This window comes from Anomaloglossus baeobatrachus, chromosome 2 (assembly GCF_048569485.1).
Source record: "Anomaloglossus baeobatrachus isolate aAnoBae1 chromosome 2, aAnoBae1.hap1, whole genome shotgun sequence".
Classification (NCBI taxonomy): Eukaryota; Metazoa; Chordata; class Amphibia; order Anura; family Aromobatidae; genus Anomaloglossus; species Anomaloglossus baeobatrachus.
In genome coordinates, this window is record NC_134354.1 from 290,868,356 (window position 1) to 290,895,124 (window position 26,769).

The 26,769-nt window shown below is 46.2% G+C and overlaps 1 protein-coding gene across 3 annotated transcripts in view; it reads right to left on the reverse strand.

Annotated features, from left to right (window-relative positions):
• The window catches only part of CYB5R1 (cytochrome b5 reductase 1), a 108,139-nt gene that overhangs the window by 9,522 nt on the left and 71,848 nt on the right, over nt 1-26,769 (reverse strand). For all 3 annotated transcript variants that reach the window (XR_012750184.1, XM_075333834.1, XM_075333835.1), the window contains exons 6-7: nt 10,344-10,427; nt 8,930-9,015 (exon numbers count right to left, since the gene is read on the reverse strand). Coding sequence is in view for 2 of the 3 variants with exons in the window: in XM_075333834.1 (XP_075189949.1) it covers nt 8,930-9,015; nt 10,344-10,427 (170 nt within the window). In the remaining variant the exon portion in view is untranslated. The remainder of the gene's footprint in view (nt 1-8,929; nt 9,016-10,343; nt 10,428-26,769) is intronic.

A 26,769-nucleotide genomic window follows, 5' to 3' on the forward strand; every position in this document is an offset into this window, starting at 1 on the left:
GATTGTCTGCAGGAGCCGTATCACTCACACCCATTCAAGTGAATGGGTGTGAGAGAAACATCGGACTGCACTCGGATGTTATCCCAGTGCAGTGCGATATACGTTCAAGCTGACAATGGAGGAGATGGGGGGATTAACCCCTCCCTCTCCTTCGCAGCTGTGACCCGATCGCAAGATCCGGTCACAGTCGCATGACACTCGGCTCACGCCCACAGCAGAGCCCGAGCCGGGGGTCATTAGCATATCGGATCCATTGCTCTCGCATCGGATGCCATACACTAATGTGTCTGCAGCCTCATGCTGAAGATAGTTCCTAATGAATTTGGCTGTATGTTTGTGCTCATCTTTCAACCTTTAGAATGTATTGGGAACCAATCAGACGCCTCCCTGAAGGTACTGAACTATAGAAGTATCTGACAGTACTTCTCAGCATTGAAGTGTCTAAGCAGAAGGCAACGTTGAGGACCGTACGAGCAGCTGTCTACCAAGAAAATTTATCAAGTTTATCGTAGCCTAATGATAAATTATTAGGCCACGTGCACACATTGAGTATTTGGTGATCTTGGTTTTTACCTCATATTTCAAGTCAAAGTCAGGAGTGGGTGAAAAATACAGAAGTGGTGCTCGTGTTTCTATTATACTTTTCCTCTGATTGTTCCACTCCTGTTTTTGACAAATACTGAGGTCAAAAACTCTCCAAATACTCAATGTGTGCACATGGTCTTAACACTTTTATTTTTTAAAGTATGCTAACTTTGTAGCATTTTTTCCACACCTGCCTAAAACCTTTGCATAATACTGTAAATGTTTATCAATTATCTTGTTAATCTCTGGAATAAATGTTGCAACAGAAATCACTAACTTGGAATATGACTAATAAATAAACATGGTAGGAATGCACAGCAAATACATGGATAATAAATAAACCAAATAAATGAAGTGAGGGTGGATAATGCATACAAAGCAGCAGAAGTCAATAATTAGAAAAAAAGCGTAGGCATAAAGCAGCAGTCAACCCAGCGGGAATTATAAAAAGATATACATTTTATTGAAAGTGTAACATTAAAACCACAACAAAGGGTCCATCATAAAGCTAGGGAACCACCAAAATGACACCATAATACACTCCAAACAAGCATCAATAAACAATCAATAGGAGATAATATAAATGATCCCTGAGAAATAAGTACATGACATACATGACAAAATATGATCCTGGATACACAAGTGAGAATGGTGTCAGTAAGCACAATAACCTAAATGTGAGACCTGTGGGAATAACAAATAACTACCCAGGGTTGGGTGATTTGGTATTCCATCTTGCTATGTGATTATACGCTTTGCTACCTATTTAGTTCTGCTTTTTCTGGGACCATTGTACCTGAATATGGACTCCTTGTCAGCTCTTGTGAGATTTTGGATCTTTGTTCTTTATTTTTCTTGTATTTATTTGTTATTCCCCCAGGAATAACAAACAAATGGTGTCATTTTAGTGGTTCCCTAGCTATATGATGGACCGTTTTTGTGGTTTTAATGTTACACTTTCAATACAACTTATATCTTTTTATATTTCCTGGTGGGTTGAGTGCTGCTTTATGGCTACGTTTTTTTCTAATTATTAACTTGGATTATGAAGCATGAAAATTTAAATAAAGGTTGTGGCATAATGGTGGCATTATAAGTCAGTAGTAAAAGTTTAGTTGAATTTGCTGTGCCTAAAGGGTTGTCCCACAAACAAAATACATTTTAATCAATAAATGTTGGAATAATAATTGTTATTACATTCTTGTGCTGAGATAATCTTATAAATGCCCTGCTATGTACTGTGTAATAGTTGTGTCTGACCATACAGGGACATGGTCTGATCATACCAAAGCTCCTGGGCAGGGAAACAAACAGAGAGTATACAGACAGGACAGCGTGGGATCACAGCTAGTGGTTTCTGTGAGGTAATGTTACGAGTGTGTTACGGCCAGAAGTGATCTTGGGGGTGGGGGATCTGGGATCAGAAGGGTACAGCGTATTGCTGATAGCAGATCCGCTTTAGTGCCCACTCGTCGTTTACCCTGAGTTGGAGCATATTTAACCGAAGGGGTTTAGGTTCATTTCTATTCTGCAGTAACGCTCTGAATAACAAAGATATCCATCGAAAAAATAGTACATACCGTATATATCATAACCAGAGGAGAATATATAAGAAAATCCCAGTATAGTGTAATTGGCACATTTTACTTGGCTGCTAAGTCCTTTCTCCTATTATAAAGGTTTAGCATTCAGGAATTAAGTTGTCTTGCCCAGAAGGATAAAGAATATCAAATAACAAAGATACCTTCAACACTGAACGTGATCCCAGCAACCCATGCTGGATGATACCAGTGGCACCCCACAGATACCCTTGAGAAAGGAAAATTGTCTGCCAAAATATTGGGCTACTGTCTGTCATCCTCTTATGCCGGAATAATAAAATGACCTAATTTCACACGTCAAGTGCTTCATGTTCAGTGCTGAAAGTCCTTTCTCCTGTCTGCAGCATTTTAATTCCCCCAGTTCTGGCAGTAAAATCCTCTCTATCCTTTGGCGACTCTTCTCTACCTCCACCTTTGCTCAACTACCAGCTCTCTACAGAAACAATTCTGATGCCCTTTCTTCCAGGATAGGAGCTGCAGGATCTGCTTGTGGTTGGAGATTTTCTTTTCCTTTCCTAAAAAACTGAACAATGAGAAGTAGTAACACATATCTATGTCTTCCATATCAGCTATGCTGAAAAGTATTTGAATATGCTCATGCTGTTCCGAGAAGCTAAAAAAAGTAAGAAAGAGGCAGACTGTTTCTTAAAGAGAACCTTTCACAATTTTTTTCATGTTGATCTCCACACAGGTATAATAGTGACTGAAGAGTGGAATAAAATATATACAGAGGAAACCAGAAGTTTACATACACTATCTAAAAAGACACATATTCATGTTTTTCTCACTATTTGACATGAAATCAGAATAAACCATTTCGATTTTAGGTCAATTAGAAACCAAAATTATTTATATTTGCCAAATGCCAGAATAATGAGAGAGGGAGAATGTTTTAAGGCATTTTTATTACTTTCTGCAAAGTCAAAAGTTTACATACATTTTATTAGTATTAGGTACCATTGCTCTTAGGCTTTGTGCGCACGTTGCGTTTTTTCCGCAGAAACGCTGCGTTTTGAACTGCAGCGTTTTCAGTGCCAAATTACATGCATTCAGCTTCTCCAGCAAAGTCTATGAGAAAGCCGAAAAATCAATGCACACGCTGTGTTTGTAAACGCAGCGTTTTCGATGCCCAAAATCGCTGCGGAAAAAAAAGCAGCATGTCACTTCTTTTGTGCGTTGTAGCTGCATTCTCCACCCATTGAAATCAATGATGTGGGTCAAAACGCAACCAAAATGCACTGGGACTGCATTCTTGTTGCGTTCTGCATGCTTTTTTGACAAGCAAAACGCAGGTCTTCAATGTCGGTCAATCTCTGTCAGTGGATGTCGGTGAATCTCCCTCTGTCTGTCGGTCGGTCTCTTTCTCTGTCAGTTGGTCGCTCTGTCTGTCTCTCTCTCTGTCGTCGGTCTCTATCTTTGTCTGTCCCTCTCCCTGTCAATCGGTCAGTCTCTCCCCCTCTCTCATACTCACCGATCCCCGATCACCGGCGCAGCGCTGCACGGCTGTCACACTGCTCTGGCAGCTTTTCCTCTTTTGAAAATGCCGGCCACTCATTATTCAATCTGGTATTCCCTGCTTTCCCCGCCCACCGGCGCCTATGATTGGTTGCAGTCAAACACGCCCCCACGCTGAGTGACAGCTGTCTCACTGTAACCAATCACAGCCGCCGGTGGGTGGGTCTATATCGTGCAGTAAAATAAATAAATAATTAAAAAAAAAAAACGACATGCAGTCCCCCAAATTTTGATACCAGCCAGGGTAAAGCCACATGGCTGACGGCTGGTATTCTCACGATGGGGAGCTCCACGTTATGGGGAGCCCCCCAGCCTAACAATATCAGCCAGCAGCTGCCCGGAATTGCCGCATCCTTTAGATGCCACAGTCCCGGGACTCTACCCGGCTCATCCCGAATTGCCCTGGTGCAGTGGCAAACGGGGTAATAAGGAGTTAATGGCAGCAGCCCATAGCTGCCACTAAGGCCTAGGTTAATCATGGCAGGCGTCTATGAGACACATTCCATGGTTAACCTGTAAGTGAAAGTAAATAAACACGGGGTGTGTGCGGGGATGATGAGGGCTGTAGTGTCGGGATGTGCGCGGTGATGTAGGTGGTAATGTCGGGATGTGTGCAGTGATGTAGGTGGTAATGTTGGGATGTGTGCGGGGATGTAGGTGGTAATGTCGGGATGTGTGCGGGGATGTAGGTGGTAATGTCGGGATGTGTGCGGTGATGTAGGTGGTAATGTCGGGATGTCTGCAGTGATGTAGGCGGTAGTGTCGGGATGTGTGCGGTGATGTAGCCGGTAATGTCAGGATGTGTGCGGTGATGTGGGCGGTGGTGTAGGTGGTAATGTCGGGATGTGTGCGGTGATGTAGGTGGTAATGTCGGGATGTGTGCGGGGATGTAGGTGATAATGTCAGGATGTGTGCGGTGATGTGCGCGTTGATGTAGGTGGTAATGTCGGGATGTGTGCGGGGATGTAGGTGGTAGTGTCGGGATGTGTGCGGTGAAGATGAGTGATGGCAGCGCTAATCGCGCTGCTCACTTCAGTCACTCAGGGGATTAGCGGTCACCAGTGAGTCCTTCACGGGTGACCGCTAATCAGGACGTGACACACAGACAGAGCCGCGGTATGACAATGAAGTCGGGTGAAGTTCATCCGAGTTCATTCTCATCGCGCAACTCTGTCTGTGTGTGCTGTCAGCGGGAATGTAGCAGAACTGAATTGCCGGGGGAACGCACTGTCACAAATGCATCCAAAACACATGCGAAATGCATGGAAAAAGCATCCAAAATGCATTCGTTGTGGATGCATTGTTTTTTACAAGCACAGTGTCCAGTCTGCCAGAGGGTGTGTTCTTTACTGCACTGCAGAGAACGCAACGTGTGCACATAGCCTTAAACTGGAAGACTTAGGTCCATAAGCTTCTCACAATAGTTAGTAGGAATTTGGGCCCATTCCTCCTGATAGAACTGGTGTAAATGAGCAAAGTTTGTAGGTCGCCGCACACACCTGCCTTTTCAGCTGTGTCTATAAATTTTCAATAGGATTCAGATCAAGCCTTTGGGAATGGCCACTCCAAAACATTGACTTTGTTATCCTTAAGCCACTTCGTAACCAACTGTCATGGCTGTCTCTTGGCATTTGAGACTTGTAACAGCTTCAGGGCTTGAAAGACATTGCCATGCTCATCCCTGTAGTTAAATGTAGTTTCCTTTCCTTTGGGGAGGAGAGGGTTAATGTAAGTATTCCTTGCCAGCAACCATTCTCATTACCACCCCAGGTGTTTCCGGTTTGGACCACTCCCAGTCCTTATATATACCTTCTGCTCCCAGTAGAGGGTGCCAGTTATTCACTCTCATTTGGATGTTTGACCTGAAGTTGGAAGGAGCTGGTGGAGCTCTCTCTGCAAGTTGCTGTGTAGGCTGCAGTCTTGGTGCTGACTACAGCAATCTGTTGATATGTTTCCCCCTTGCCTCTCTTACCTTCCCTTGGTGTGTTGTTTTAGTGCAATGGTGGGACTAGTGATCCTTACCTTCCCACTCACTAACCAAGGCTTACTGCAGGGTCTCTCAGGGCGTCAGGTTCCTGCTTGGCGACAGGACAGGAACTTGTATAGGGACTGGCTAGGAGTGCAGGATACAGTGGCAGATAAGTGGAGGAGATGTCCATCTTCCCTCTCACTAGCATCAGGGCCCACTGTTGTTAATGTGTCCCTGGTGTACCCTTTGCTTGTCTTGGTAAAACCCTTGTATGTTGTGTGTTTTACCTCAAGTCAAACCTTCCCCAAGTCAGTGCTGTGACACCAGTTTGGCAGTATGCTTCAGGTCATTGTCTGTTTGGAAGACCCATTTCCACCCAAGCTTTAAGTTCTTGGCTGATGTTTTGAGATGTTGCTTTAGCATTGCCATCTTCTTTCCTCATGATGCCATCTAGTTTATGAAGTGCACCAGTCCATCATGCAAAAAAACAACCGCACAACATGATACTGCCACCCCTGTTTTTCACAGTTGGGATGGTGTTCTTAGGCTTCAAAGTTTCTCCCTTTTTCCTCCAAATATAACAATGGTCATTATGGCCAAACAGTTCATTTTTAGTTTTGTCAGACCACAGGATATCTCTCCAAAAATTAAGGTATTTGTTCTTGTGAGCATTTGCAAACATTAATCTGGCTTTTTTGTTTCTTTTGGCGTAATGGCTTCTTCCTGGCAGAGAGGCCTTTAAGCCCCTGTTGATACAGTACTCGTTTCAGTGTGGCTGATAACACAATCTTACCAGCTTCCGTCAGCATCTTCACAAGCTCTTTTGCCATACGGCTGAAGGCTGGTATTCTCAGGATGGGGAGATCCACGTTATGGGGAGCCCCCCAGCCTAACAATATCAGCCAGCAGCCGCCCAGAATTGCCGCATACATTAGATGCGACAGTTCTGGGACTGTACACGGCTCTTCCCGATTTGCCCTGGTGCGTTGGCAAATCGGGGTAATAAGGAGTTAATGGTAGCCCATAGCTGCCACTAAGTCCTAGATTAATCATGTCAGGCGTCTCCCTGAGATACCTTCCATGATTAAGCTGTAAGTGACAGTAAATAAACATACACACCCGAAAAAATCCTTTATTAGAAATAAAAAACACAAACATATACCCTGGTTCACAACTTTAATAAGCCCGCAAAAGCCCTCCATGTCTGGCGTAATCCATGGACCTCCAGCGTCGCTTCCAGCTTTGCTGCATGAAGGTGACAGGAGCAGCAGAAGACATCGCCGCTCCTGTCAGCTCCACGCAGCAACTGAAGACAGCCGCGCGATCAGCTGAGCTGTCACTGAGGTTACCCGCAGCCACCGCTGTATCCAGTGACAGTGAGTAACCTCAGTGACAGCTCAGCTGATCGCGCTATTCCCTTCATTAGCTGCATGGAGCTGTCAGGAGCGGCGGTGTATTCTGCAGCTCCAGTCACCTTCATGCAGCAGAGCTGGAAGCGATGCTGGACCATCCTGGATTACACCGGACATGGAGAGCTTTTTCGGGCTTATTAAAGTGGTGAACCAGGGTATATGTTTGTGTTTTTTTATTTCTAATAAAGGATTTTTTCGGGTGTGTGTGTTTATTTACTGTCACTTACAGATTAATCATGGAAGGTATCTCGGGGAGACACCTGACATGATTAATCTAGGAGTTATTGGCAGCTATGGGCTGCCATTAACTCCTTATTACCCCGATTTGCCAACGCACCAGAGCAAATCGGGAAGAGCCGGGTACAGTCCCAGAACTATCGCATCTAATGTATGCGGCAATTCTGGGCGGCTGCTGGCTGATATTGTTAGGCTGGGGGGTTCCCCATAACGTGGAGCTCCACATCCTGAGAATACCAGCCTTCAGCCGTATGGCTTTATCTGGCTGGTTTTAAAATTGGGGGGGACCGCACGCCGTTTTTTAAAACTATTTAATTATTTTTTTCACTGCACACTATAGACACGCCCACCGGCTGCTGTGATTGGGTGCAGTGAGACACCTGTCACTCAGCGTGCAGGCGTGTCTCACTGTAACCAATCATAGGCACCGATGGGCGGGGAAAGCAGGGAATACGAGATTGTTTAATGAGCTGCCGGCTTTTTCAAAATAGTAAAAGCCGCTGGAGCAGTGTGAATGCCGTGCAGCGCCGCGCCGGAGATCGGGGATCGGTGAGTATGAGAGATGGGGTAAGAGGGATAGACTGACATGGACAGAGAGAGAGGGACAGAGATAGTGACCGACTGACAGAGATTAGTGAGTGACAGACATTGTGAGGCGCTTCAGAACGCAGCTTTTCAGCTGCGCTCTGAAGCGGACCTTTTTTAAGCTGCGGTGCAGAGCGCACACCTGCGCACATAGCCTCAGACATCAAAATCGTATGAGGGATGTCACACGTTTCAATTGACTAGGTTTGTACAACAAAACGTCCAATGTATGAGGAATAAACGACGTGTATGCGATCACCGTATTTGCGTTCAATCTTGATCGCACGTAAGTGTCACACGCAAATACGTCACGAACGATGCCGGATGTGCGTCACTTACAACTTGACCCCAACGACGGTTTGTGAGATATATTGAAGTGTGTAAAGTGGGCTTAAAAGTCTAAAAGATGAAAAAATAATGACATGGCCCCCTTGTTCACATGATCTGAACCCCATAGAGAACCTCTGGTCCCTCATAAAATGTAAGATCTATAGGGAAGGAAAACAGTACACCTCTCGGTACAGTGTCTGGAAGGCTGTGGTGGCTGCTGCACGCAATGTTAATCGTAAACAGATCGAGCAACTGACAGAATCTATGGATGGTAGGCTGTTAAGTGTCATCATAAAGAAAGGTGGCTATACTGGTCACTAATTTTTTGGGTTTTGTTTTTGCATGTCAGAAATGTTTAATTCTAAATTTTGTGCAGTTATATTGGTTTACCTTGTGAAAATAAGCAAGTGAGATGGGAATATATTTGGTTTTTATTAAGTTGCCTAATAAATCTGCACAGTAATAGTTACCTGCACAAACAGATATCCTCCTAAGATAGCCAAATCTAAAAAAAAAAAACACTCCAACTTCCAAAAATATTAAGCTTTGATATTTATGAGTCTTTTGGGTTGATTGAGAACATAGTTCTTGATCACTAATAAAAAAAATCCTCTAAAATACAACTTGCCTAATAATTCTGCACACAGTGTATGCCCAGTATTTCTTCTATGCAGAAGAAAGTATGTGTCACTTACCTTGTTGGCAAACAGTAAAAAACACTTAGTTTCATCTTCTGGGTCATTTAGTATAGCTTGGATTACCTGAAGCATCGGGGTAACACCTGAAAAAAAATATATAGATATCTTTCAGATGGTAGTTTTCCTTTAAATGTACAATGGTTCCATCTTTGAGGTTACACAGAGAAAATCACTCTCTGAGTATGGATATTAATTAGACTTTCCGTTTATTTCAGCTATTAAGACAGAATGAACTAGGAAAGCCAGCAATTTCAGCATGATATTAAAGATAGAATGAATCAAACTAAGATAATTAAGTATAGTACAAAGATTCATAACTTGCTTGTTAAAAGAAGTACTTTGTGAATTTACTGCTTATTAAAATTTGCAGAAGTTCTTGAGATATCGGTACGAATAACCCGAACCCAAATATTAAGTATTTGCTCATCACTAGAAATGAGCGGATCCATTGAAGTTCTTTCCAGCTGGTTCAGCTGGACTTTAGATAATGTTCGGTTTGGGCCGTGCACTTGACCTGAACCCCAATGGAAGTTCCTAATTGGGCAGTTCGGGTCTCCGCTCACATGCAACCAGCCATAAACAGAACAATTCCGAGGGAGGGTGGACAGAGTTTTTCCTTTTTTCTTTGTGAGTACACACTACATCCAATCAGGCTGTTGTTACCCCCAGCGTGAGCAATTCAATCACTGCAAGTGGCTCGCACTGGGCTAATCACTGAGTGTACCCAAGCACAGCAATGCTCACACAAGTGGTTTGCATAAGTAAAGCATCCGAACTCTGAATCCAAACTCTATTTTTTTGTTACATTTGTTTCATACGAACACTCAACCTTGGGTTTGCTCATCTCTACTCATCACTAGTCACATGTGCTCAATATAAGTCTATGAGAGAGCCAGACTGAGGCTCTCATAGACTTTCATTAAGCTGTGATTTCCAGATCGCTGCAGTGAACACTGAAGAGATCTGGCAGGTCACAGCCTGCTGAAGAGCAACCTGAGTGGCGGAAATAGAAGGAGAAGTATATGGTAAGTGTAATACTAGGGTCAGGGACCTTAGATTAGAAGCACCACTCCAGCGCTGCAATAATAATAATAATAATAATAAAGGCTGGAATGCTGCTTTAATGAAAACTGGAGTGAAAAGTGAGTATGGATTGTTGTGTGGTCATGATTTAGACTTATTTATGAATGTATTTTTTTTTAAATATTAAAAAATGTTGTGTTATTTCATTATGCACAGAAATAATAAAAAAAAATAGGATAAAATTCTAGATGTATTTAAAGATGTGACAAATATATTAACTCCCTGATGCCATTTTGATAATTTTGTAACATTTTATCCTATGTTGCTTCCGGAAAACTGACTACAAAACACACTGCATATGAAGAAGCCCCCCAATGTGTTTGCGTACCTGTTCCACCTGCTATCATTCCAACCTGACGGGCAAACTTTTTCTCAGCTACAGATGTCTTGTTTGGTTGAACAGCAAAGTAACCTCATAAAAAGAAGCAAATAAAGTCATATGTTTAATATGTAATAGAAGTTTGTGTTTCTAGATTTTTTCCATTGTGCCTTATGAGACTTGGTTTGGTACTGCTATCCATAATTGCCCAATGCATTGCAGTATTCCTACCAGTTAAAATAGGTATGATGCAGCACAACTGAACATTATGGCCCCAACGTATTAAGCAGTTTTGTGATGGAAAACTGCTTGCAATTTCTTTTTTGGGGTATAACTTGGATTTGCACAAAAAAATTGCAACTTTTTAAAGGTGATGTTGCTATTTGAAGGAACTGCAGTCTGGATGGATGAATCAGGTAAAGCAAGAACCTCAAGAATCCAGTTTTTGGTTCACCCGCTCCCTTTGGTGAGGGACGTTATGCACCGTCTTTCGGACCGTATACATGTGGATACTATGGGCGCTGCAGGACGGAGCTCCATGACAGATTGTCGTCACTCCCTTTCAGCAATATTCCTATTCCTATTGTTACCTGGATTTAGATATATGGGAGCTGTTGGATTTTCATAGTGGACCAAGCTGCGTCTCGTGTGGACATTGGCTTGGACATCAATTTACGGTTTAGAATATTTACAATTAATGCTGCCCATGCATGTCTTGTACACAAATTGTTTTTTTGTTTCAGCTGTTATTAGTTATGTCTATATATTCAATTTTTTGGATGTACTTGTACTGTTCTATTTACATTGCATAATTGGTTTTGTGAATTTATAGAATGCTCCTTTACAAATTGTCATAATTGACACTAATGTAGCTACGGTTTTCATATTTTTATATGGTGATCCCAACCCATGTGATTTCTCATAATCCTGTATTTTAGCAAGGACTAACCTATTGACCTTGGAGATTTATCGTTTATCATTATCATAATTTATGCAAAAAAGAGGTGCAAATTGCAACAGTCCCTGAGTGGAGAATTTTTCTATTCTTCTGGCACGGCAGCTGAAAGATGCCCAAGAAACACTAAGACATTTTACTCCAAGCATGCTTTATCAATACTGGTATACAAATCGTCAGTTTTGATCAATTAGGGCTCAAGTTAATGGGCTATTAGGTGAAGTTCAAACATGGTGGATTTGTTGCAGATTTTCAGGGAAAATTTCTTTCATAGAAAAGTGTTGAGAAACAAATTTTGGGGTACACTGCGAATGAGAAAGCGATTTTTTGATAGGAGTATAATGGATGGGGTGGTCCTTTGCCTCTACAGCAGGGGTGGGGAACCTTTTTTCTGTCGGGGGCCATTTGGAAATTTCTACCAATGTTCGGGGTCCACACAAAATTATTAATGTTTAAATGACCCTGCTATATTGGGTGAAGCAATTAATTAACTGGGGGCATGGGGCTGGGGGCACAGACACCACACGTGGGGCTGGGGGCACAGACACCACTGGAGGGGCTGGGGGAACAGACATCACTGGGGGGAGGCACAGACATCACTGGGGGGAGGCACAGACATCACTGAGGGGGAGGCACAGACAGGACTGGGGGGGGCTGCACACAGGACTGGGGGGGGCTGCACACAGGACTGGGGGGGGCTGCACACAGGACTGGGGGGGGGCTGCACACAGGACTGGGGGGGGCTGCACACAGGACTGGGGGGGGCTGCACACAGGACTGGGGGGGGCTGCACACAGGACTGGGGGGGATGCACACAGGACTGGGGGGGGATGCACACAGGACTGGGGGGGGGAGGCACACAGGACTGGGGGGGATGCACACAGGACTGGGGGGGGATGCACACAGGACTGGGGGGGGCTGCACACAGGACTGGGGGAGGCTGCACACAGGGCTGGGGGGGGCTGCACACAGGACTGGGGGGGTGCACACAGGACTGGGGAGGTGCACACAGCACTGGGGGGTGCACACAGGACTGGGGAGGTGCACACAGGACTGGGGAGGTGCACACAGGACTGGGGAGGTGCACACAGGACTGGGGGGGTGCACACAGGACTGGGGGGGTGCACACGGGACTGGGGGGGTGCACACAGCACTGGGGGGTGCACACAGGACTGGGGGGGTGCACACAGGACTGGGGGGGTGCACACAGGACTGGGGGGTGCACACAGGACTGGGTGATGGGCTGCACATAGGATTGTGTGGGGGTGCATACAGGACATTGGGGGGCTGCTTACAGGACTGGGGGAGGGGTGCACACAGGATTGGGGGGGTGCAAACAGGACTACTGGGTGAAGGGCTGCACACAGGACTGGGGGAGGGGTGCACACAGGACTGGGGGGGTGCACACAGGACTGGGGGGGTGCACACAGGACTGGGGGGGTGCACACAGGACTTGGGGGTGCACACAGGACTGGGTGATGGGCTGCACATAGGATTGTGTGGGGTTGTGTGGGGGTGCATACAGGACATTGGGGGGCTGCACACAGGACTGAGGGAGGGGTGCACACAGGATTGGGGGGGTGCAAACAGGACTACTGGGTGATGGGCTGCACACAGGACTGGGGGAGGGGTGCACACAGGACATTGGGGGGCACACTGCGCTGAGTTTCATGCAACTCTGGGGGAGAAGGTTTACAGAACTGATGTGGGGAGGCACAAAGCATTGGGCAGAGCACATAGCAGCAGAGGGTCGGCGCTGGACTCACAGCAGCATTGCACTCACATCACCGGAGTGCAGGAGCCGGACACTGCATCAGAAGGAGAAGGCGGGCACTGATCTCCGGAGGGCAGGGGGCGGACACACAAGGCTGGAAGCTGAGGCTGCTGTGGACCTGCCCACAATTGACATTGGCCGACGGGAGAACACATTGCAGCACAAACAGCAATGTGTGGATTTAAAGGGCCGGCGGCAGCAAACCGCGGTGACAGCACCAGCACTGCCTCCCCCGGGAATCTGCCCGAGGGCCACATAAAAGGTCATGGCAGGCCGCATGCGGCCCGCGGGCCGGAGGTTCCCCACCCCTGCTCTACAGGGAGGAAGGATACACTAACAAAGGATGTGAACCTGTAGTGCTTATATATAGTAATTTCTACCACATCATGTCACTAACACATTCATCAAAATAAATATGTGCAAACCCTTTAATGAAAATAAAACGTTGCTGTATACATATGAGAAAAATACTCCGTATTACCATACATATCTGAGTGTGGGTGCGGATTGTGTCCAACCCCCACACATGGCACAAACTCAAAAGCATAATGTAAAATAGAGAACAAGAGTTTTTAAAGTGCAAAAAAAGTACAACCTTTTATTAACAAGACAGGTGATCATCCAATTTGATTAAAATCATGTTAAAAAATACCAAGACCGTACCTCGCAGGGGACAATATTACCAATGGGGCTCATATAGTACAAAATATACTATAAGAACACATAGGGCAATCAATACAATTTTGACATATCAGTATAATGTATCACCATTAGGATTGTACCAATACGTGTAATGAGAGACCCACATGTCCTATGAACAAACACTTATAATAACAGCATTATCTTGTCAACTTGTCATATCTCCATATTGGAGTGTGTTTGTAAATGAATATAGAGTCCCGCAGTAGAGGGAGAGCATACGAAGATGAGTTGCTGTAGTAAGGCGTACAGTCACAGCAAGATGAAAGGGATCACCAAGGTCGGTCACTGGATGGAAACCTCATGAAACGTCCAACGCACGTTTCAATGTATGATGTTTCATCTTCATTAGGGGAGAGGCACCATGCTTGCGTCCCCTAACATGCCGGGTAGAAATAGTAGCAGTGGTTGTCAACAGATCCGGAAGTCACGAGTCGGCGCATGCGCCGATTCGCCGAACAAGTCACACGAGAGACCACCTACGTCACGTAATCTCGCACATGCGCAGGAGCGAAGACGCGTCACCATGGCTCCCACGCATGTGCGCAACATATAGCCAAACAAGCGAGACCAGCCAGCGGATCAGCACATGCGCACCAGACAACCAGATCACGTAGCATAGAATTCAAAATGCCCACTCACTGCACAAATATAGAAAATAGATTTAAACTAACAGCATACAGCACAAAGTGCAAATTACATAAGGGTATCTTGTAATCAGAAGGTTTTTTTTTCATATGTGTCCATTCTTTAATGTATATCCTGATGTGAGAGTATACCATTATTGCCTAAAAGGTAAATAGACACACAAACCCATCATTGTTAAAGGACCAAGGACAATGTAAAAGAATTTAACAAAAAAACACAAAAGGAAACAAGTAGCATGGAGAAGACAGTGCCACAAATTCTGACGAGAACCTTGAGTACCAAAAATAGTATGTGTGTAGGCATATATAAACATACCAAAAACACAAACCGTGCCAAAAAGAGCCAAATTAGGGAGTGGTCACTATGCGAGGTCCCAAAATAAGGGCTATCTCACAAGACTGAAGAATAACTTGTAGATTCATTAAGTCCCCTTGGGCCCAAGGTGTCCAATGTGATAATCCACTTGGTCTCGCATTGTGCTAGGCGCTTCTTGAGATCACCACCCCTGATACCCCCATCTATGGCATCAATGCCACTAATCTTCAATTTGGAGGGATCACAGGAGTGGTGAGACCTGAAGTGCCTAGGTAAGGTCTTTAATAGGGTCACATGTACCTCGGACTTGGCTGCCGCAATGTTCTTAACGTGCTCCCTGACCCTAATGCAGAGCTCATGGGATGTGAGTCCCACATAGGTCAGTTGGCAAGTACATGTAGCAAAATACACCACGTCTGTTGTGCTACACGTGATGTATTGTTTGATTTCAAAGTTTCTCCTTCCATCCGAAGATTGGAAAGAGGTACTCTGAAGGACATTGCTGCAGATCAAGCAATGACCACAGGGAAAGTAACCCCATAATGGTCCACGGGAACCAAATGGATTAGCCCTCGGAGGTACATAATGAATCTGGACCAAAAGGTCCTTCAGGTTCCTGGCCCTCCTAGATGTCATCATGGGGTTCTGAGTTAGTGTCTCCGCTAGTGCAGGATCTGTAAGGAGAACAGGCCAATGCTTTTTTAAGATGTTCCGCTTTGTCTCCCACTCCTGGTTGTATGGTCCGATGAACCTCACTGCTAAGTCTTGTTCTTGTCTTTTAGGGCCACATGTCAGCAGCTGCATCCTAGAGATTTTCTTGGCCCGTTTTATAACTAAATCGGACGCACGTGCCGCTATAACCCCTATCATAGAAACGGTCCCTAAGACCAGCCGACTGAGCCTCAAAATCACTATCAGATGAGCAAATTCGCCTCATCCTCAAAAATTGTCCAGTCAGGATGGCGCGAATGGCAGAAGGGTAATGGGCGGATGAAGCATGTAGTATTGCATTAACGGACGTATCTTTGCGGAAAACGTCCGTTTGGACCGACCCCCTGTCATCCTCCAAGGCAAAAGAGGGAAATGCCTGTATACGGAGGCCACGTGGTACCAATTCCTGCTCTAGGTATTTCCCTAAGAATGCCCTATTCCACCACAATTTGGTCCTATTTTTTAACAGCTCTCTGTATTTTAAAGTGAGGGTCTCGTCTGAAAGGGCACTGTCAGCTTCACTACTCGCTGCACCACTGATCTTCAAGACGTTATCAATTTGAGACTGCCAGGTATTATCCCTGGCCCTGAAGTTCATGCTGGCTTTGGAACTATATGTAATAAACACAGAAAAGACAAATATGAGAAAAATACTCCGTATTACCATACAAATCTAAGGCGGGCTTTGCACACTACGACATCGCAGGTGCGATATCGGTGGGGTCAAATCGAAAGTGACGCACATCCGGCGTCGCAGTCGATATCGTAGTGTGTAAATCCTTATTGATATCAGAGACTTACCTTCAACCCCTTGAGCAAATTTACTAGGGAGTTGCACACCCTTTTAAAAGGTGCTTTGGATGAGGGTATTATTGATAAGACTCTGTTTGATTCCCTGGTGGTTTTGGAGCCGACGATACCGACACTGTACCTATTGCCTAAAGTACACAAAAATAGTAACATACCTCCAGGTAGACCCATTGTGTCCGGTGTGGGTAACTTCCTGGAGCGGATTTGTATTTATATAGACTCCCTGCTTAAACCTCTAGTTGAAACTCTCCCCTCATATACGAGGGACACCAGTAGTTTTTTGCAGAAAGTCGATTCCTTGCATGTAAGTGACGACTCTATGCTGGTCTCTTGCGATGTTGAATCGCTGTACACCAGCATTCGACATCGTGATGGATTACGCTCCGTGTCATACTTTCTGTCCATGTCCAACATGTCCAGGAAGGAAAGGGACTTCATCGTGAACCTTTTGGAATTCGCCCTGACTCATAATTTTTTCTTTTTTGGGGGGGTGCCTCTACCTACAGCTCCAGGGGACAGCAATGGGGGCGGCATTTGCGCCCTCATATGCAAATCTGTTCCTGGGACTGTGGGAGAGGGACCTTCTCCTGTCAGATTCGGTGCCATCGATGGACCGCGTCCCTTTTTGGACACGGTACATCGATGACATCTTTTTTATCTGGCAGGGGAACCCCAGTGATTTAGATTTGTTTTTTCAGGGCTTGAATAATAATAAGGTAAATCTACATCTGACATACAAGTTTCACGGTGAGTCCCTAGAATTCCTTGACGTGCTGGTCAGACGCGACGGAAATGGTTTATTACAAACAGACTTATACCGTAAATCCACCTCGGTTAACTCTGTACTCCACGCTACATCTGCCCATCCTGCCCATATGGTGCGGGCTATCCCAGTGGGACAATTCTTGCGCATTCGGCGCATCTGTTCATCAGAATCTGACTTTGAATTGAGGGCTTTGGAGATAAAAAAAAGATTTCAAGACCGCGGCTACAGCAACCGGTCAATCAAGAGAGCCTACAACAGGGCAAAGAACGCCTCACGGGTAGATCTATTGTTTGGAGGGAAAACCAAAACATCTGATAACACTGTAAGAATGATTACCCAATATCACTCTCACTGGGGCAGAATGATGGATGTAATGTCCAAACACTGGTCTATTTTATCCATTGACCCAATTCTACAACAATATGTCCCTCAGAAACCCTCAGTTGTTGCGAGGCGTGCAAGGAATTTTAAAGACCTATTGACCATGAGTCACTATGATAAGCATGACAAACCTGCTCCTCCCTTTCCCTCCCTCGCTCCTAGTACGCGCAACAATAGCAGTGGTTGCTCACCATGTGGGTCATGCGTAGCATGTCCCAATATTGAGATTGCTAGCGATTTCGCCTCTTCAGATGGTAAGATCTTCTTAATTAAGGTCCTTAAGGTCCGTGTCAGAGAACATGTCCGCGATATCCTGGCTGCAAATGATGAAGAATACGAAGAGGGCTTAAAAACCCTACCCAAACACTTTAAGTTGTTCCATGAGTGCAACCCTAAACTTTTGAGGGTACGTGGGATTGACCAGATAGTAATGAACATTCGGGGGGGGTAATGTCAGCCGCCTTCTCGCGCAACGGGAAACAAAATGGATTTGGACTCTTAAAACCCTACATCCATTGAGTTTAAACGAATGTATGAGTTTTGTTCCATTTCTGTAAATTCCTCTGTATAGATGTATGCCTGCACATATATGTATATATGTGTGTAATGTACTCTAACCTTCTGTTTCACTGTTAAATTGGCCATTGGCCTCTTTTTTAATTTGTTTTTAATTATTTTTATATTTTAGTGTGTGCCTTTTTTGGCTATTCTTTACCCTGAAGTGATGATGCTGGTCTTTAATCCGGATTGGACCGATATCTTATGCATTAAGAACAGATTCATGTTGATTTACACTGAGGAATGCACGCCCACAAAAACATCATTTTTTGGAGATATGTATAGGGAGTGATGATGCTGAGTCTTCATCCAGATTGGACTAATATTCTATATTTATAAACATCATTTTGGAGATATGAATAGAAAACAGTTTTCATCACAAACCTTGGCATCACCTTTATTTGCCACATATATGTTTCCAATTGTAACATATGCAATTGTTTTGGAAAGTATAGGTGCCACTTGTATCCTATTATTGCACATATTTGATGTGGTGTTACCTCTCTATGATATACTGAACAGCTTTCTATGCATTTGGATGCCGCTATGGGTCCCCGGATATCTAATTTACTGTGCAGTATCAGCGTTTCCCTGGCAGTTTCCCTCTGTCTGTGCGCATTTGTCCGTACAGCTCGGCTTCTCCCTGGGCGCGTCCTCTGTGCCGCCGCCCTGGTGGCGCCCACTCTCCTTGTGGGAGTGGCTGTCTCCATGGTGGCGGCTGGACGTGCTCATGGGGATTGCCGGGCCCTGGGGCATCCGTCCATGCGCCACTTCGGGTGAGGGACGCTGCTAGGTTGCTGAACGAGCTGCTGTATGTTAATTTTTCTAACCTCCAGCCTTGAGCAGTTTTAGGCTACCTACAATACATGCAACTGTAGCAAACCTCCAGCTGTGAGCAGCTTTAGACTATGTGCAATGCATGCAATTGTAACAAACCTCCAGCTGTGAGTAGTTTTAGACTTTATGCAATGCATGCAACTGTAACAAACCTCCAGCTGTGAGCAGCTTTAGACTATATGCAATGCATGGCACCAAACAGATAGAAATAAATTCTACAAAAACAGATTAAAGGTCAAACAAAAACTCATTTATTAATTACATCGGGTAGAGATATAAAGCGTAAAGCCACAAGGCAGGAAAACCAAGCAAAAACAGTGTCACATGTAGATATAAACATAATATGGGGACAAGGACTCCATGTTAACCATACCGTATTATGTGAGCAGGAAAGGAGAAGAAAAACATGGTTCAAAAAAGCAGTACAGTGTGGGGGGAAAAGGATGAGATGCCAGTGCCCAAGGTAAAGCATCAAATGGCAGAAGCACATAGGCATCACATCACACAACCCACACTGTAACAAGGTTGTACATGTAAGGAGAAATGGTTAAATAATTTACCAGCTGTGAGCAGTTTTAGACTATATATGCAATGCATGTAACTGTAGCACACCTCCAGCTGTGAGCAGTTTTAGACTATATGCAATGCTTGCAACTGTAACAAACCTCCAGCTGTGAGCAGTTTCATGCTATATGCAATACATGCAACTGTAATAGACTGATTTGCTGGCGGTCCGCTGGGCATCTAGCTACATCCCTTCAGTATTCTTTTGATTACATCCACCCGAATGTACCAACGGGGGGCGGTTTTGGAGTTAAAGATTGTACTCCGAGTGTAACTGGAAACTGGATTGGTCTATTTATGTACACTGCTTCCCTGCTCATGACGTTTGTAGTTAGGGCGGAGTATAGACGCTGTGATGCAGTTTCCATGTTGCCATGACATTGCAACACGTCACTGGGCTTACACACCCTTTTGAAACACCAATGGTGAGACAGCTTTTTATTCTGATATACCGGTTGATTTAAGGACCGGTTTGATTGGTGCTTCCTTTCCGCTGTCCCATTATTGCATTCTGGTATAAAAAGGCACTTCCTCTGCACATGAGGCCACCCCCGGAATAAGGCATTAGATCGAAACCTATAGGTTGGGGTTTCTTGGATCCTCACTCCACGACCCACGGTATATGTTATATTATTACGTGGAGAGCAAACAAAAAAAAAAAAACACGAAAAAAAAACCCACGGTATCGCCCGCGCTGCTCAGAAGAAGGTAGTGATAAGATTATTGATGAAGATTTATTAAGGATTACTATGCCACTACGCGTTATGGGGGTACATCCTCCCCCTTCCTCAGGCTACCTGAGGAAGGGGGAGGATGTACCCCCGTAACGCATAGTGGCATAGTAATCCTTAATAAATCTTCATCAATAATCTTATCACTACCTTCTTCTGAGCAGCGCGGCCGATACCGTGTTTTTTTTTTCGTGTTTTTTTTTTTTTGCTCTCCACTAAATTATCTCCCTTTGGGAGCTCACGGGGCTGCTGCAGCCAGATCAGGATCCTGCGATCCATTTGATGTGTATGCAAGGGGCTGGTGAATCACTGCTACCGGGATCACGGGACCTTCCGTCTCGGAGGAAGGGCTGCTGTCAGACGCCGGTCTGGCGGCTTCACACTACACGTGGAAGTTCCGATCGTGTGAGCAGATTCCTGCGGGTCATAGAGGATGGGATCCCCGCTGATGAGGAGCGGTGAACCAGGATTCCCCCTTCAGCATCATACAGTGTTGTACCTGCTGTACAACACTATCAGGTGAGTGTGTATCTCACACCACTTAAATCTTGTGCTTTTAAGGTTCCACACAGGAGCGCCCTCTCCTTTTTCATTTCATGTTATATTATTACTGAATGTGAGAGTTTTTTTTGCTTTTTTCAATTGCACCTGCTTGATGTCCTCCAAATACCACAATTTTTTTAACCTTGGATACCTAATTTCTATGGTATGTGGCAGTAGCCTTTTACATTTAACTTTTAGTGATGAGCGAGTACTAAAAAGCTCGGGTGCTCGAAGCTCGGGCCGAGCCTCCCAAGATACTCGTGTACTCGGCCCGAGCAACGAGCCCAATGTTATCCTATGGGAGACCCGAGTATTTTTGTGAAATGACCACCGGCAGCATGTAGAAACCCTAAAAATGTCACAAAAGTCTCAGAAGAGTGCTCAAATGACATGGCAACAGCATGGGGAAGACCCCTTGAAGCATTTATCACTCAAAAGTCACAGCTGTGAACAATTTTGTCCGCGTTTCACGCCATTTTTACGGACTCACCAGAAAACCTTCCAAAATGACCCCAAAATGATTTTTCATGGCAGAAATGTTAAGGGCACATACCCAATAGTGAGATAGAGCTGGTGTATGTTACTTTTTGAGATTAATACATGAAAGATTTTACGTGAAAACATTGTGTGGCACTCCGATGTCCCTGAGAAGAGACGTACATGAAGGCCTCTTGAGTCTAATGTGCCCATTTTGAGGAAGTGAGTCTTTGTAGTATTTTCCTTTGCCAGGGCAGTCCAAAATTGTGAGGTTCACCAATGCCCCTGCATAGAGACGTGCATGAGGGCCTGTAAACCTGAAGTGCCCATTGGAAGGAAGTGGGTGTATTATAGTATAGCCCTTTGGCAGGGCAGCCAAAAATTGGGAGGCTCCACGTTGTCCCTGGGTAGAGACGTGCATGAAGGCCTGTAAACCTGAAGTGCCCATTGGAAGGAAGTGGGTCTATTGTAGTATAGCCCTTAGGCAGGGCAGCCAAAAATTGGGAGGCTCCACGTTGTCCCTGGGTAGAGACGTGCATGAGGGCCTCAAAACATTAAGTGTCCATTGTCAGGAAGTGGGTGTATTATAGTATAGCCCTTAGGCAGGGCAGCCAAAAATTGGGAGGCTCCACGTTGTCCCTGGGTAGAGACGTGCATGAGGGCCTCAAAACATTAAGTGTCCATTGTCAGGAAGTGGGTGTATTATAGTATAGCCCTTAGGCAGGGCAGCCAAAAATTGGGAGGCTCCACGTTGTCCCTGGGTAGAGACGTGCATGAGGGCCTCAAAACATTAAGTGTCCATTGTCAGGAAGTGGGTGTATTATAGTATAGCCCTTAGGCAGGGCAGCCAAAAATTGGGAGGCTCCACGTTGTCCCTGGGTAGAGACGTGCATGAGGGCCTCAAAACATTGTTCCCATTGCAAAGGAGCGGGTCTCCTGTCGTTGTAATGTCCATTCTGCAAAGAATGGGCGAAAAAATTTACCACTGGGGGTATACCTGAAACAAAGGCCTAAGTATTGCAATTTGTAACGGTCATCATGGTGGCGCATGAGGAGAAGGAGGAGCAGTCCAGCGATTATCCAAAGTCCAGAAGTGTGTACCCATGGGTGAGTGGAGGTACATGGCAAACTTTAAATTCCGCTCTCATTTGCTGGTGGTGTGGTGAAGTCTGGCCCAATCCAACCCTTGTTCATCTTGATCAGAGTCAGCCTGTCAGCATTTTCAGTTGACAGGCGGGTGCGTTTATCTGTAATGATTCCACCTGCGGCACTAAAAACACGCTCTGACAAAACGCTAGCAGCAGGGCAGGCCAGGACTTCCAAGGCGTAGAGAGCCAATTCATGCCACGTGTCCAGCTTGGATACCCAATAATTGTAAGGCACAGAGGAATGTCGGAGTACAGTTGTTCGATCTGCAAGGTACTCCTTAAGCATCTGGGCAAACTTAGGATTTCTTGTGGCACTACCCCGCACCTCAGGGGCTGTGGTACGTGAGGGGCTGAGAAAACTGTCCCACATCTTAAAGACTGTTCCCCTACCTCTGGCGGATTGGACTTGTGCCTCTCTCGGCTGTACGCCTCGGTTGTCCACTGATTCCTGACCTATGCCGCTAGCGTTTTGTGAGGGGAATGCTTTGCCTACTTCCGTGACTATGGCCTTCCGGAACTGCTGCATTTTGGTTGACCTCTCCTCCACGGGAATAAGAGACAAAAAGTTCTCCTTGTAGCGTGGGTCTAACAGTGTTACCAACCAGTAATGATTGTCGGCCAAGATGTTCTTAACGCGAGGGTCACGAGACAGGCAGCTTACCATAAAGTCAGCCATGTGCGCCAGACTCTTAACAGCCAGGACTTCAGTAGCCTGACCAACAAGATGACTGAACATGCTGTCCTCCTCCTCCTCCTCCTCCTCCTCCTCCTCCTCATCTACCCTGTCCTCTGGCCAGCCACGCTGAACCGAGGATATGACTGGTGTGCATGTCATATCCTCAATTTGGCCGGAGAGTTGTTCCATGTCTTCATCCTCCTCCTCGTCATAGTCCTCCACTGCACGTTGTGATGAGACGAGGCTGGGCTGTGTGTTATCACCCACACCCACTACTGTTTCTTGCTGCAACTCATCGCGCTCCGCCTGCAATGCATCATGTTTGTTTTTCAGCAGAGACCGTTTTAGAAGGCAGAGTAGCGGTATGGTGACGCTAATAATGGCGTCATCACCACTCACCATCTTGGTGGAGTCCTCAAAGTTTTGGAGGATGGTACATAGGTCTGACATCCATCTCCACTCCTCAGGTGTTATGTGTGGAATTTGAACCATTTCCCGACGGCTTAGGTGATGCAGGTACTCAACAACTGCCCTCTTCTGCTCACATATCCTGACCAACATGTGCAGAGTTGAATTCCAACGCGTGGGGACATCACACACCAGTCTGTGAGCCGGAAGATGCAAACTGCGCTGAAAGCCGGCAAGGCCGGCTGAAGCAGTAGGTGACTTTCGAAAATGTGCAGACAGGCGGCGAACTTTTACCAGCAGATCAGACAGCTCTGGGTATGACTTTATAAACCGCTGAACCACGAGGTTGAGCACATGGGCCACGCATGGAACATGTGTCAGCTGGCCTCGCCTCAAAGCCGCCACCAGGTTCCGGCCATTGTCACACACGACCTTTCCTGGCTTAAGGTTCAGAGGTGTGAGCCAGTGATCTGCCTGCTGTTTCAGAGCTGTCCACAGCTCTTCTGCATTGTGGGGTTTGTCACCTATGCAGATTAGCTTCAGCACAGCCTGTTGCCGCTTCGCCGAGGCAGTGCTGCAGTGCTTCCAGCTTGTGACTGGTGTGGAGGGTACAGTGGATGAGGATGCGCAGGAGGAGGAGGAGGCTGAAGAGCATGACATTCCGGAGCTGTAGAGTGTGGGTGAAACACTGACTGAGGTAGGGCCTGCAAACCTTGGTGTGGGAAGGACGTGTTCCGTCCCTCGCTCAGACTGGGTCCCAGCTTCCACAATATTAACCCAGTGTGCCGTCAACGAGATGTAGCGGCCTTGCCCACAAGCACTTGTCCACGTGTCTGTGGTTAGGTGGACCTTGGGTGAAACAGCGTTGTTCAGGGCACGTGTGATGTTTTGTGACACGTGGTTATGCAACGCGGGGACGGCACACCGGGAGAAATAGTGGCGGCTGGGGACCGAGTAACGTGGGACAGCTGCCGCCATCAGGTCACGGAATGCTTCTGTCTCCACCAGCCTAAAAGGCAACATTTCCAGCGCAAGCAGTCGCGAAATGTTAGCATTTAGAACTGTGGCATGTGGGGTGTTGGCAGTGTATTTGCGCCTGCGTTCAAAGGTTTGCTGAATGGATAACTGAACGCTGCGCTGGGACAAGGACGTGCTTGATGATGGTGTTCTTTCTGCGTAGGCAACTGCAGGTGCAGGAGTGGAGGAGGCTTGTTCGCAGGCAGCATGGACAGGGGATTGGCTCGCATGCACAACCAGCGAAGACGTAGCAGTGACATCAGCAAGCACTGCTCCTCGACTCTGTTGTACTTCCTACAAAGTCGGGTGCTTGGCTGACATGTGCCTGATCATGCTGGTGGTGGTCAGGCTGCTAGTTTTGGTACCCCTGCTGATGCTGGCACGGCAGGTGTTGCAAATGGCCTTTTTAGAATCATCTGGATCCAACTTAAAAAACTGCCAGACTCGGGAAGACCTAACATTTGTACAGGCACCTTGTGTCGTCGTGTTGTTCCGGGGAACGGTTGCCTGACTTCTGCCTGGGGCCACCACCCTGCTTCTTACTGCCTGTTGTGATGCTACGCCTCCCTCCCCCTGTGCACTGCTGTCCTCGCTCTGCATATCTTCCTGCCAGGTTGGGTCAGTTACTGGATCATCCACCACGTCGTCTTCCTCTTCCGCACCCTGCTCCTCCTCCTGACTTCCTGACAATTGTGTCTCATCATCGTCCACCACTTGTTGAGACACGTTGCCAACTTCGTGAGAACATGGCTGCTCAAATATTTGGCCATCTGTACAGACGATCTCCTCATGACCCACTTCAATATGAGCTGGCGAGAGGCCAGAATGTGTGAATGGAAACGTGAACAACTCTTCCGAGTGTCCAAGTGTGGGATCATTAATGTCCGAGGAGGACGTGTACTCAGCCTGGTGGTAGGAAGGAGGATCAGGTTCAGAAATGTGCGGTGCAGTATCACGGCTACTGACACTTGACCGTGTGGAAGACAGAGTGTTTGTGGTGGTGCCAATCTGACTGGAAGCATTATCTGCTATCCAACTAACAACCTGTTGACACTGGTCTTGGTTCAAGAGCGGTGTACTGCTGCGGTCCCCAAGAATTTGGGACAGGACGTGCGAGCGACTAGATGTGGCCCTTTGTTGTGGCGAAATTAGAGCTTGCCCACGACCTCGGCCTCTGCCTGCACCACCATCACGTCCACTTCCTTGTTCCTTGCCAATGCCCTTGCGCATTTTGCAATGCTGTGCTGACGTGTATATTCACTACTTGTGCGTTATATCAAAGTTTGTGGAAATTGCACACAAGTGCACCTGTACGCTGCCACCGACAGGCACACACGTGCGGTTTTAAAAACCAAGCACGGACGCAATAAGAACCTAACAGGTTTTTTTGGGGAGCGACAATTACAGACAAGTCAGACACTATCTGGACTGTTTTAGACTGTGTACACCAGCCCCAGATATGATGAAGGCTGGTATACGGTCACCACTAGGAATGGCTATATATACCCTGCCTGCCTGCCTGCCTGTATACTGGTACAATAGTCCTGACAAGGACTCTTCTGGTCACTAGCCTGTATTCAGACCTGGATATACCCTGCCTGTATATAGCAACAATAGTCCTGAGAAGGACTCTGCTACTGTACTCCGACCTGGCTATACCCTGCCTGCCTGTATACAACTAGAATAGTCCTGAGAAGGACTTTTGGTCACACTGTTTGCAGCCCTGCAACTGAAAAAGCTATAAAGGGCCGCAAAGCTTTCCCTGAATCAGCGACACTCTCCCTGCACTCACTGTCTGGATAGCTGTGAGCAGAGCACAGCGCGCCGGCCGGTATAAAGGCTCGGTCACGCTGTGCAGGCCGGCCAATCACTGCAATTCCACAACTAACAGGGCTGTGGCATTGCAGTGGTCTGCCAGCCAATCCCTGCATGAGGGCTGGCTCTCAAAAGAGCGCCAACATGCAGGGATGAAGACCACGAGTACAGCACGAGTATCGCGAGATTACTCGGTCCCCGCCGAGCAGCCCGAGTACAGCGATACTCGTGCGAGTACCGAGTAGTTACAAGCATGCTCGCTCATCACTATTAACTTTGTAAGTGGTGGCTGGTGGACATTTTTGTATGGTGCTTTTGTCTAGCTGCAATTTTATGTCTCTCTCACTCTATTTTCTTCTTACAATACTACTGAGCTGTGGAGTGAGTACGCCACCTGCTGGTCCTCTCACCAAAGTCTTTTTTAATCCTTTTATGCAATTTTCTTGTTTATATTAATTACTCAATAAACTCATTTTCTAATTTCACAAAATTGCCGTTGTACAGCTTTTCTTCCTTTTTCTGCATTTATGCTCTGTATATGGCTCTATCCATGTACACACTATGGCATGGCTCCATAACCCGTGTATGTTGTATGTTCTAAC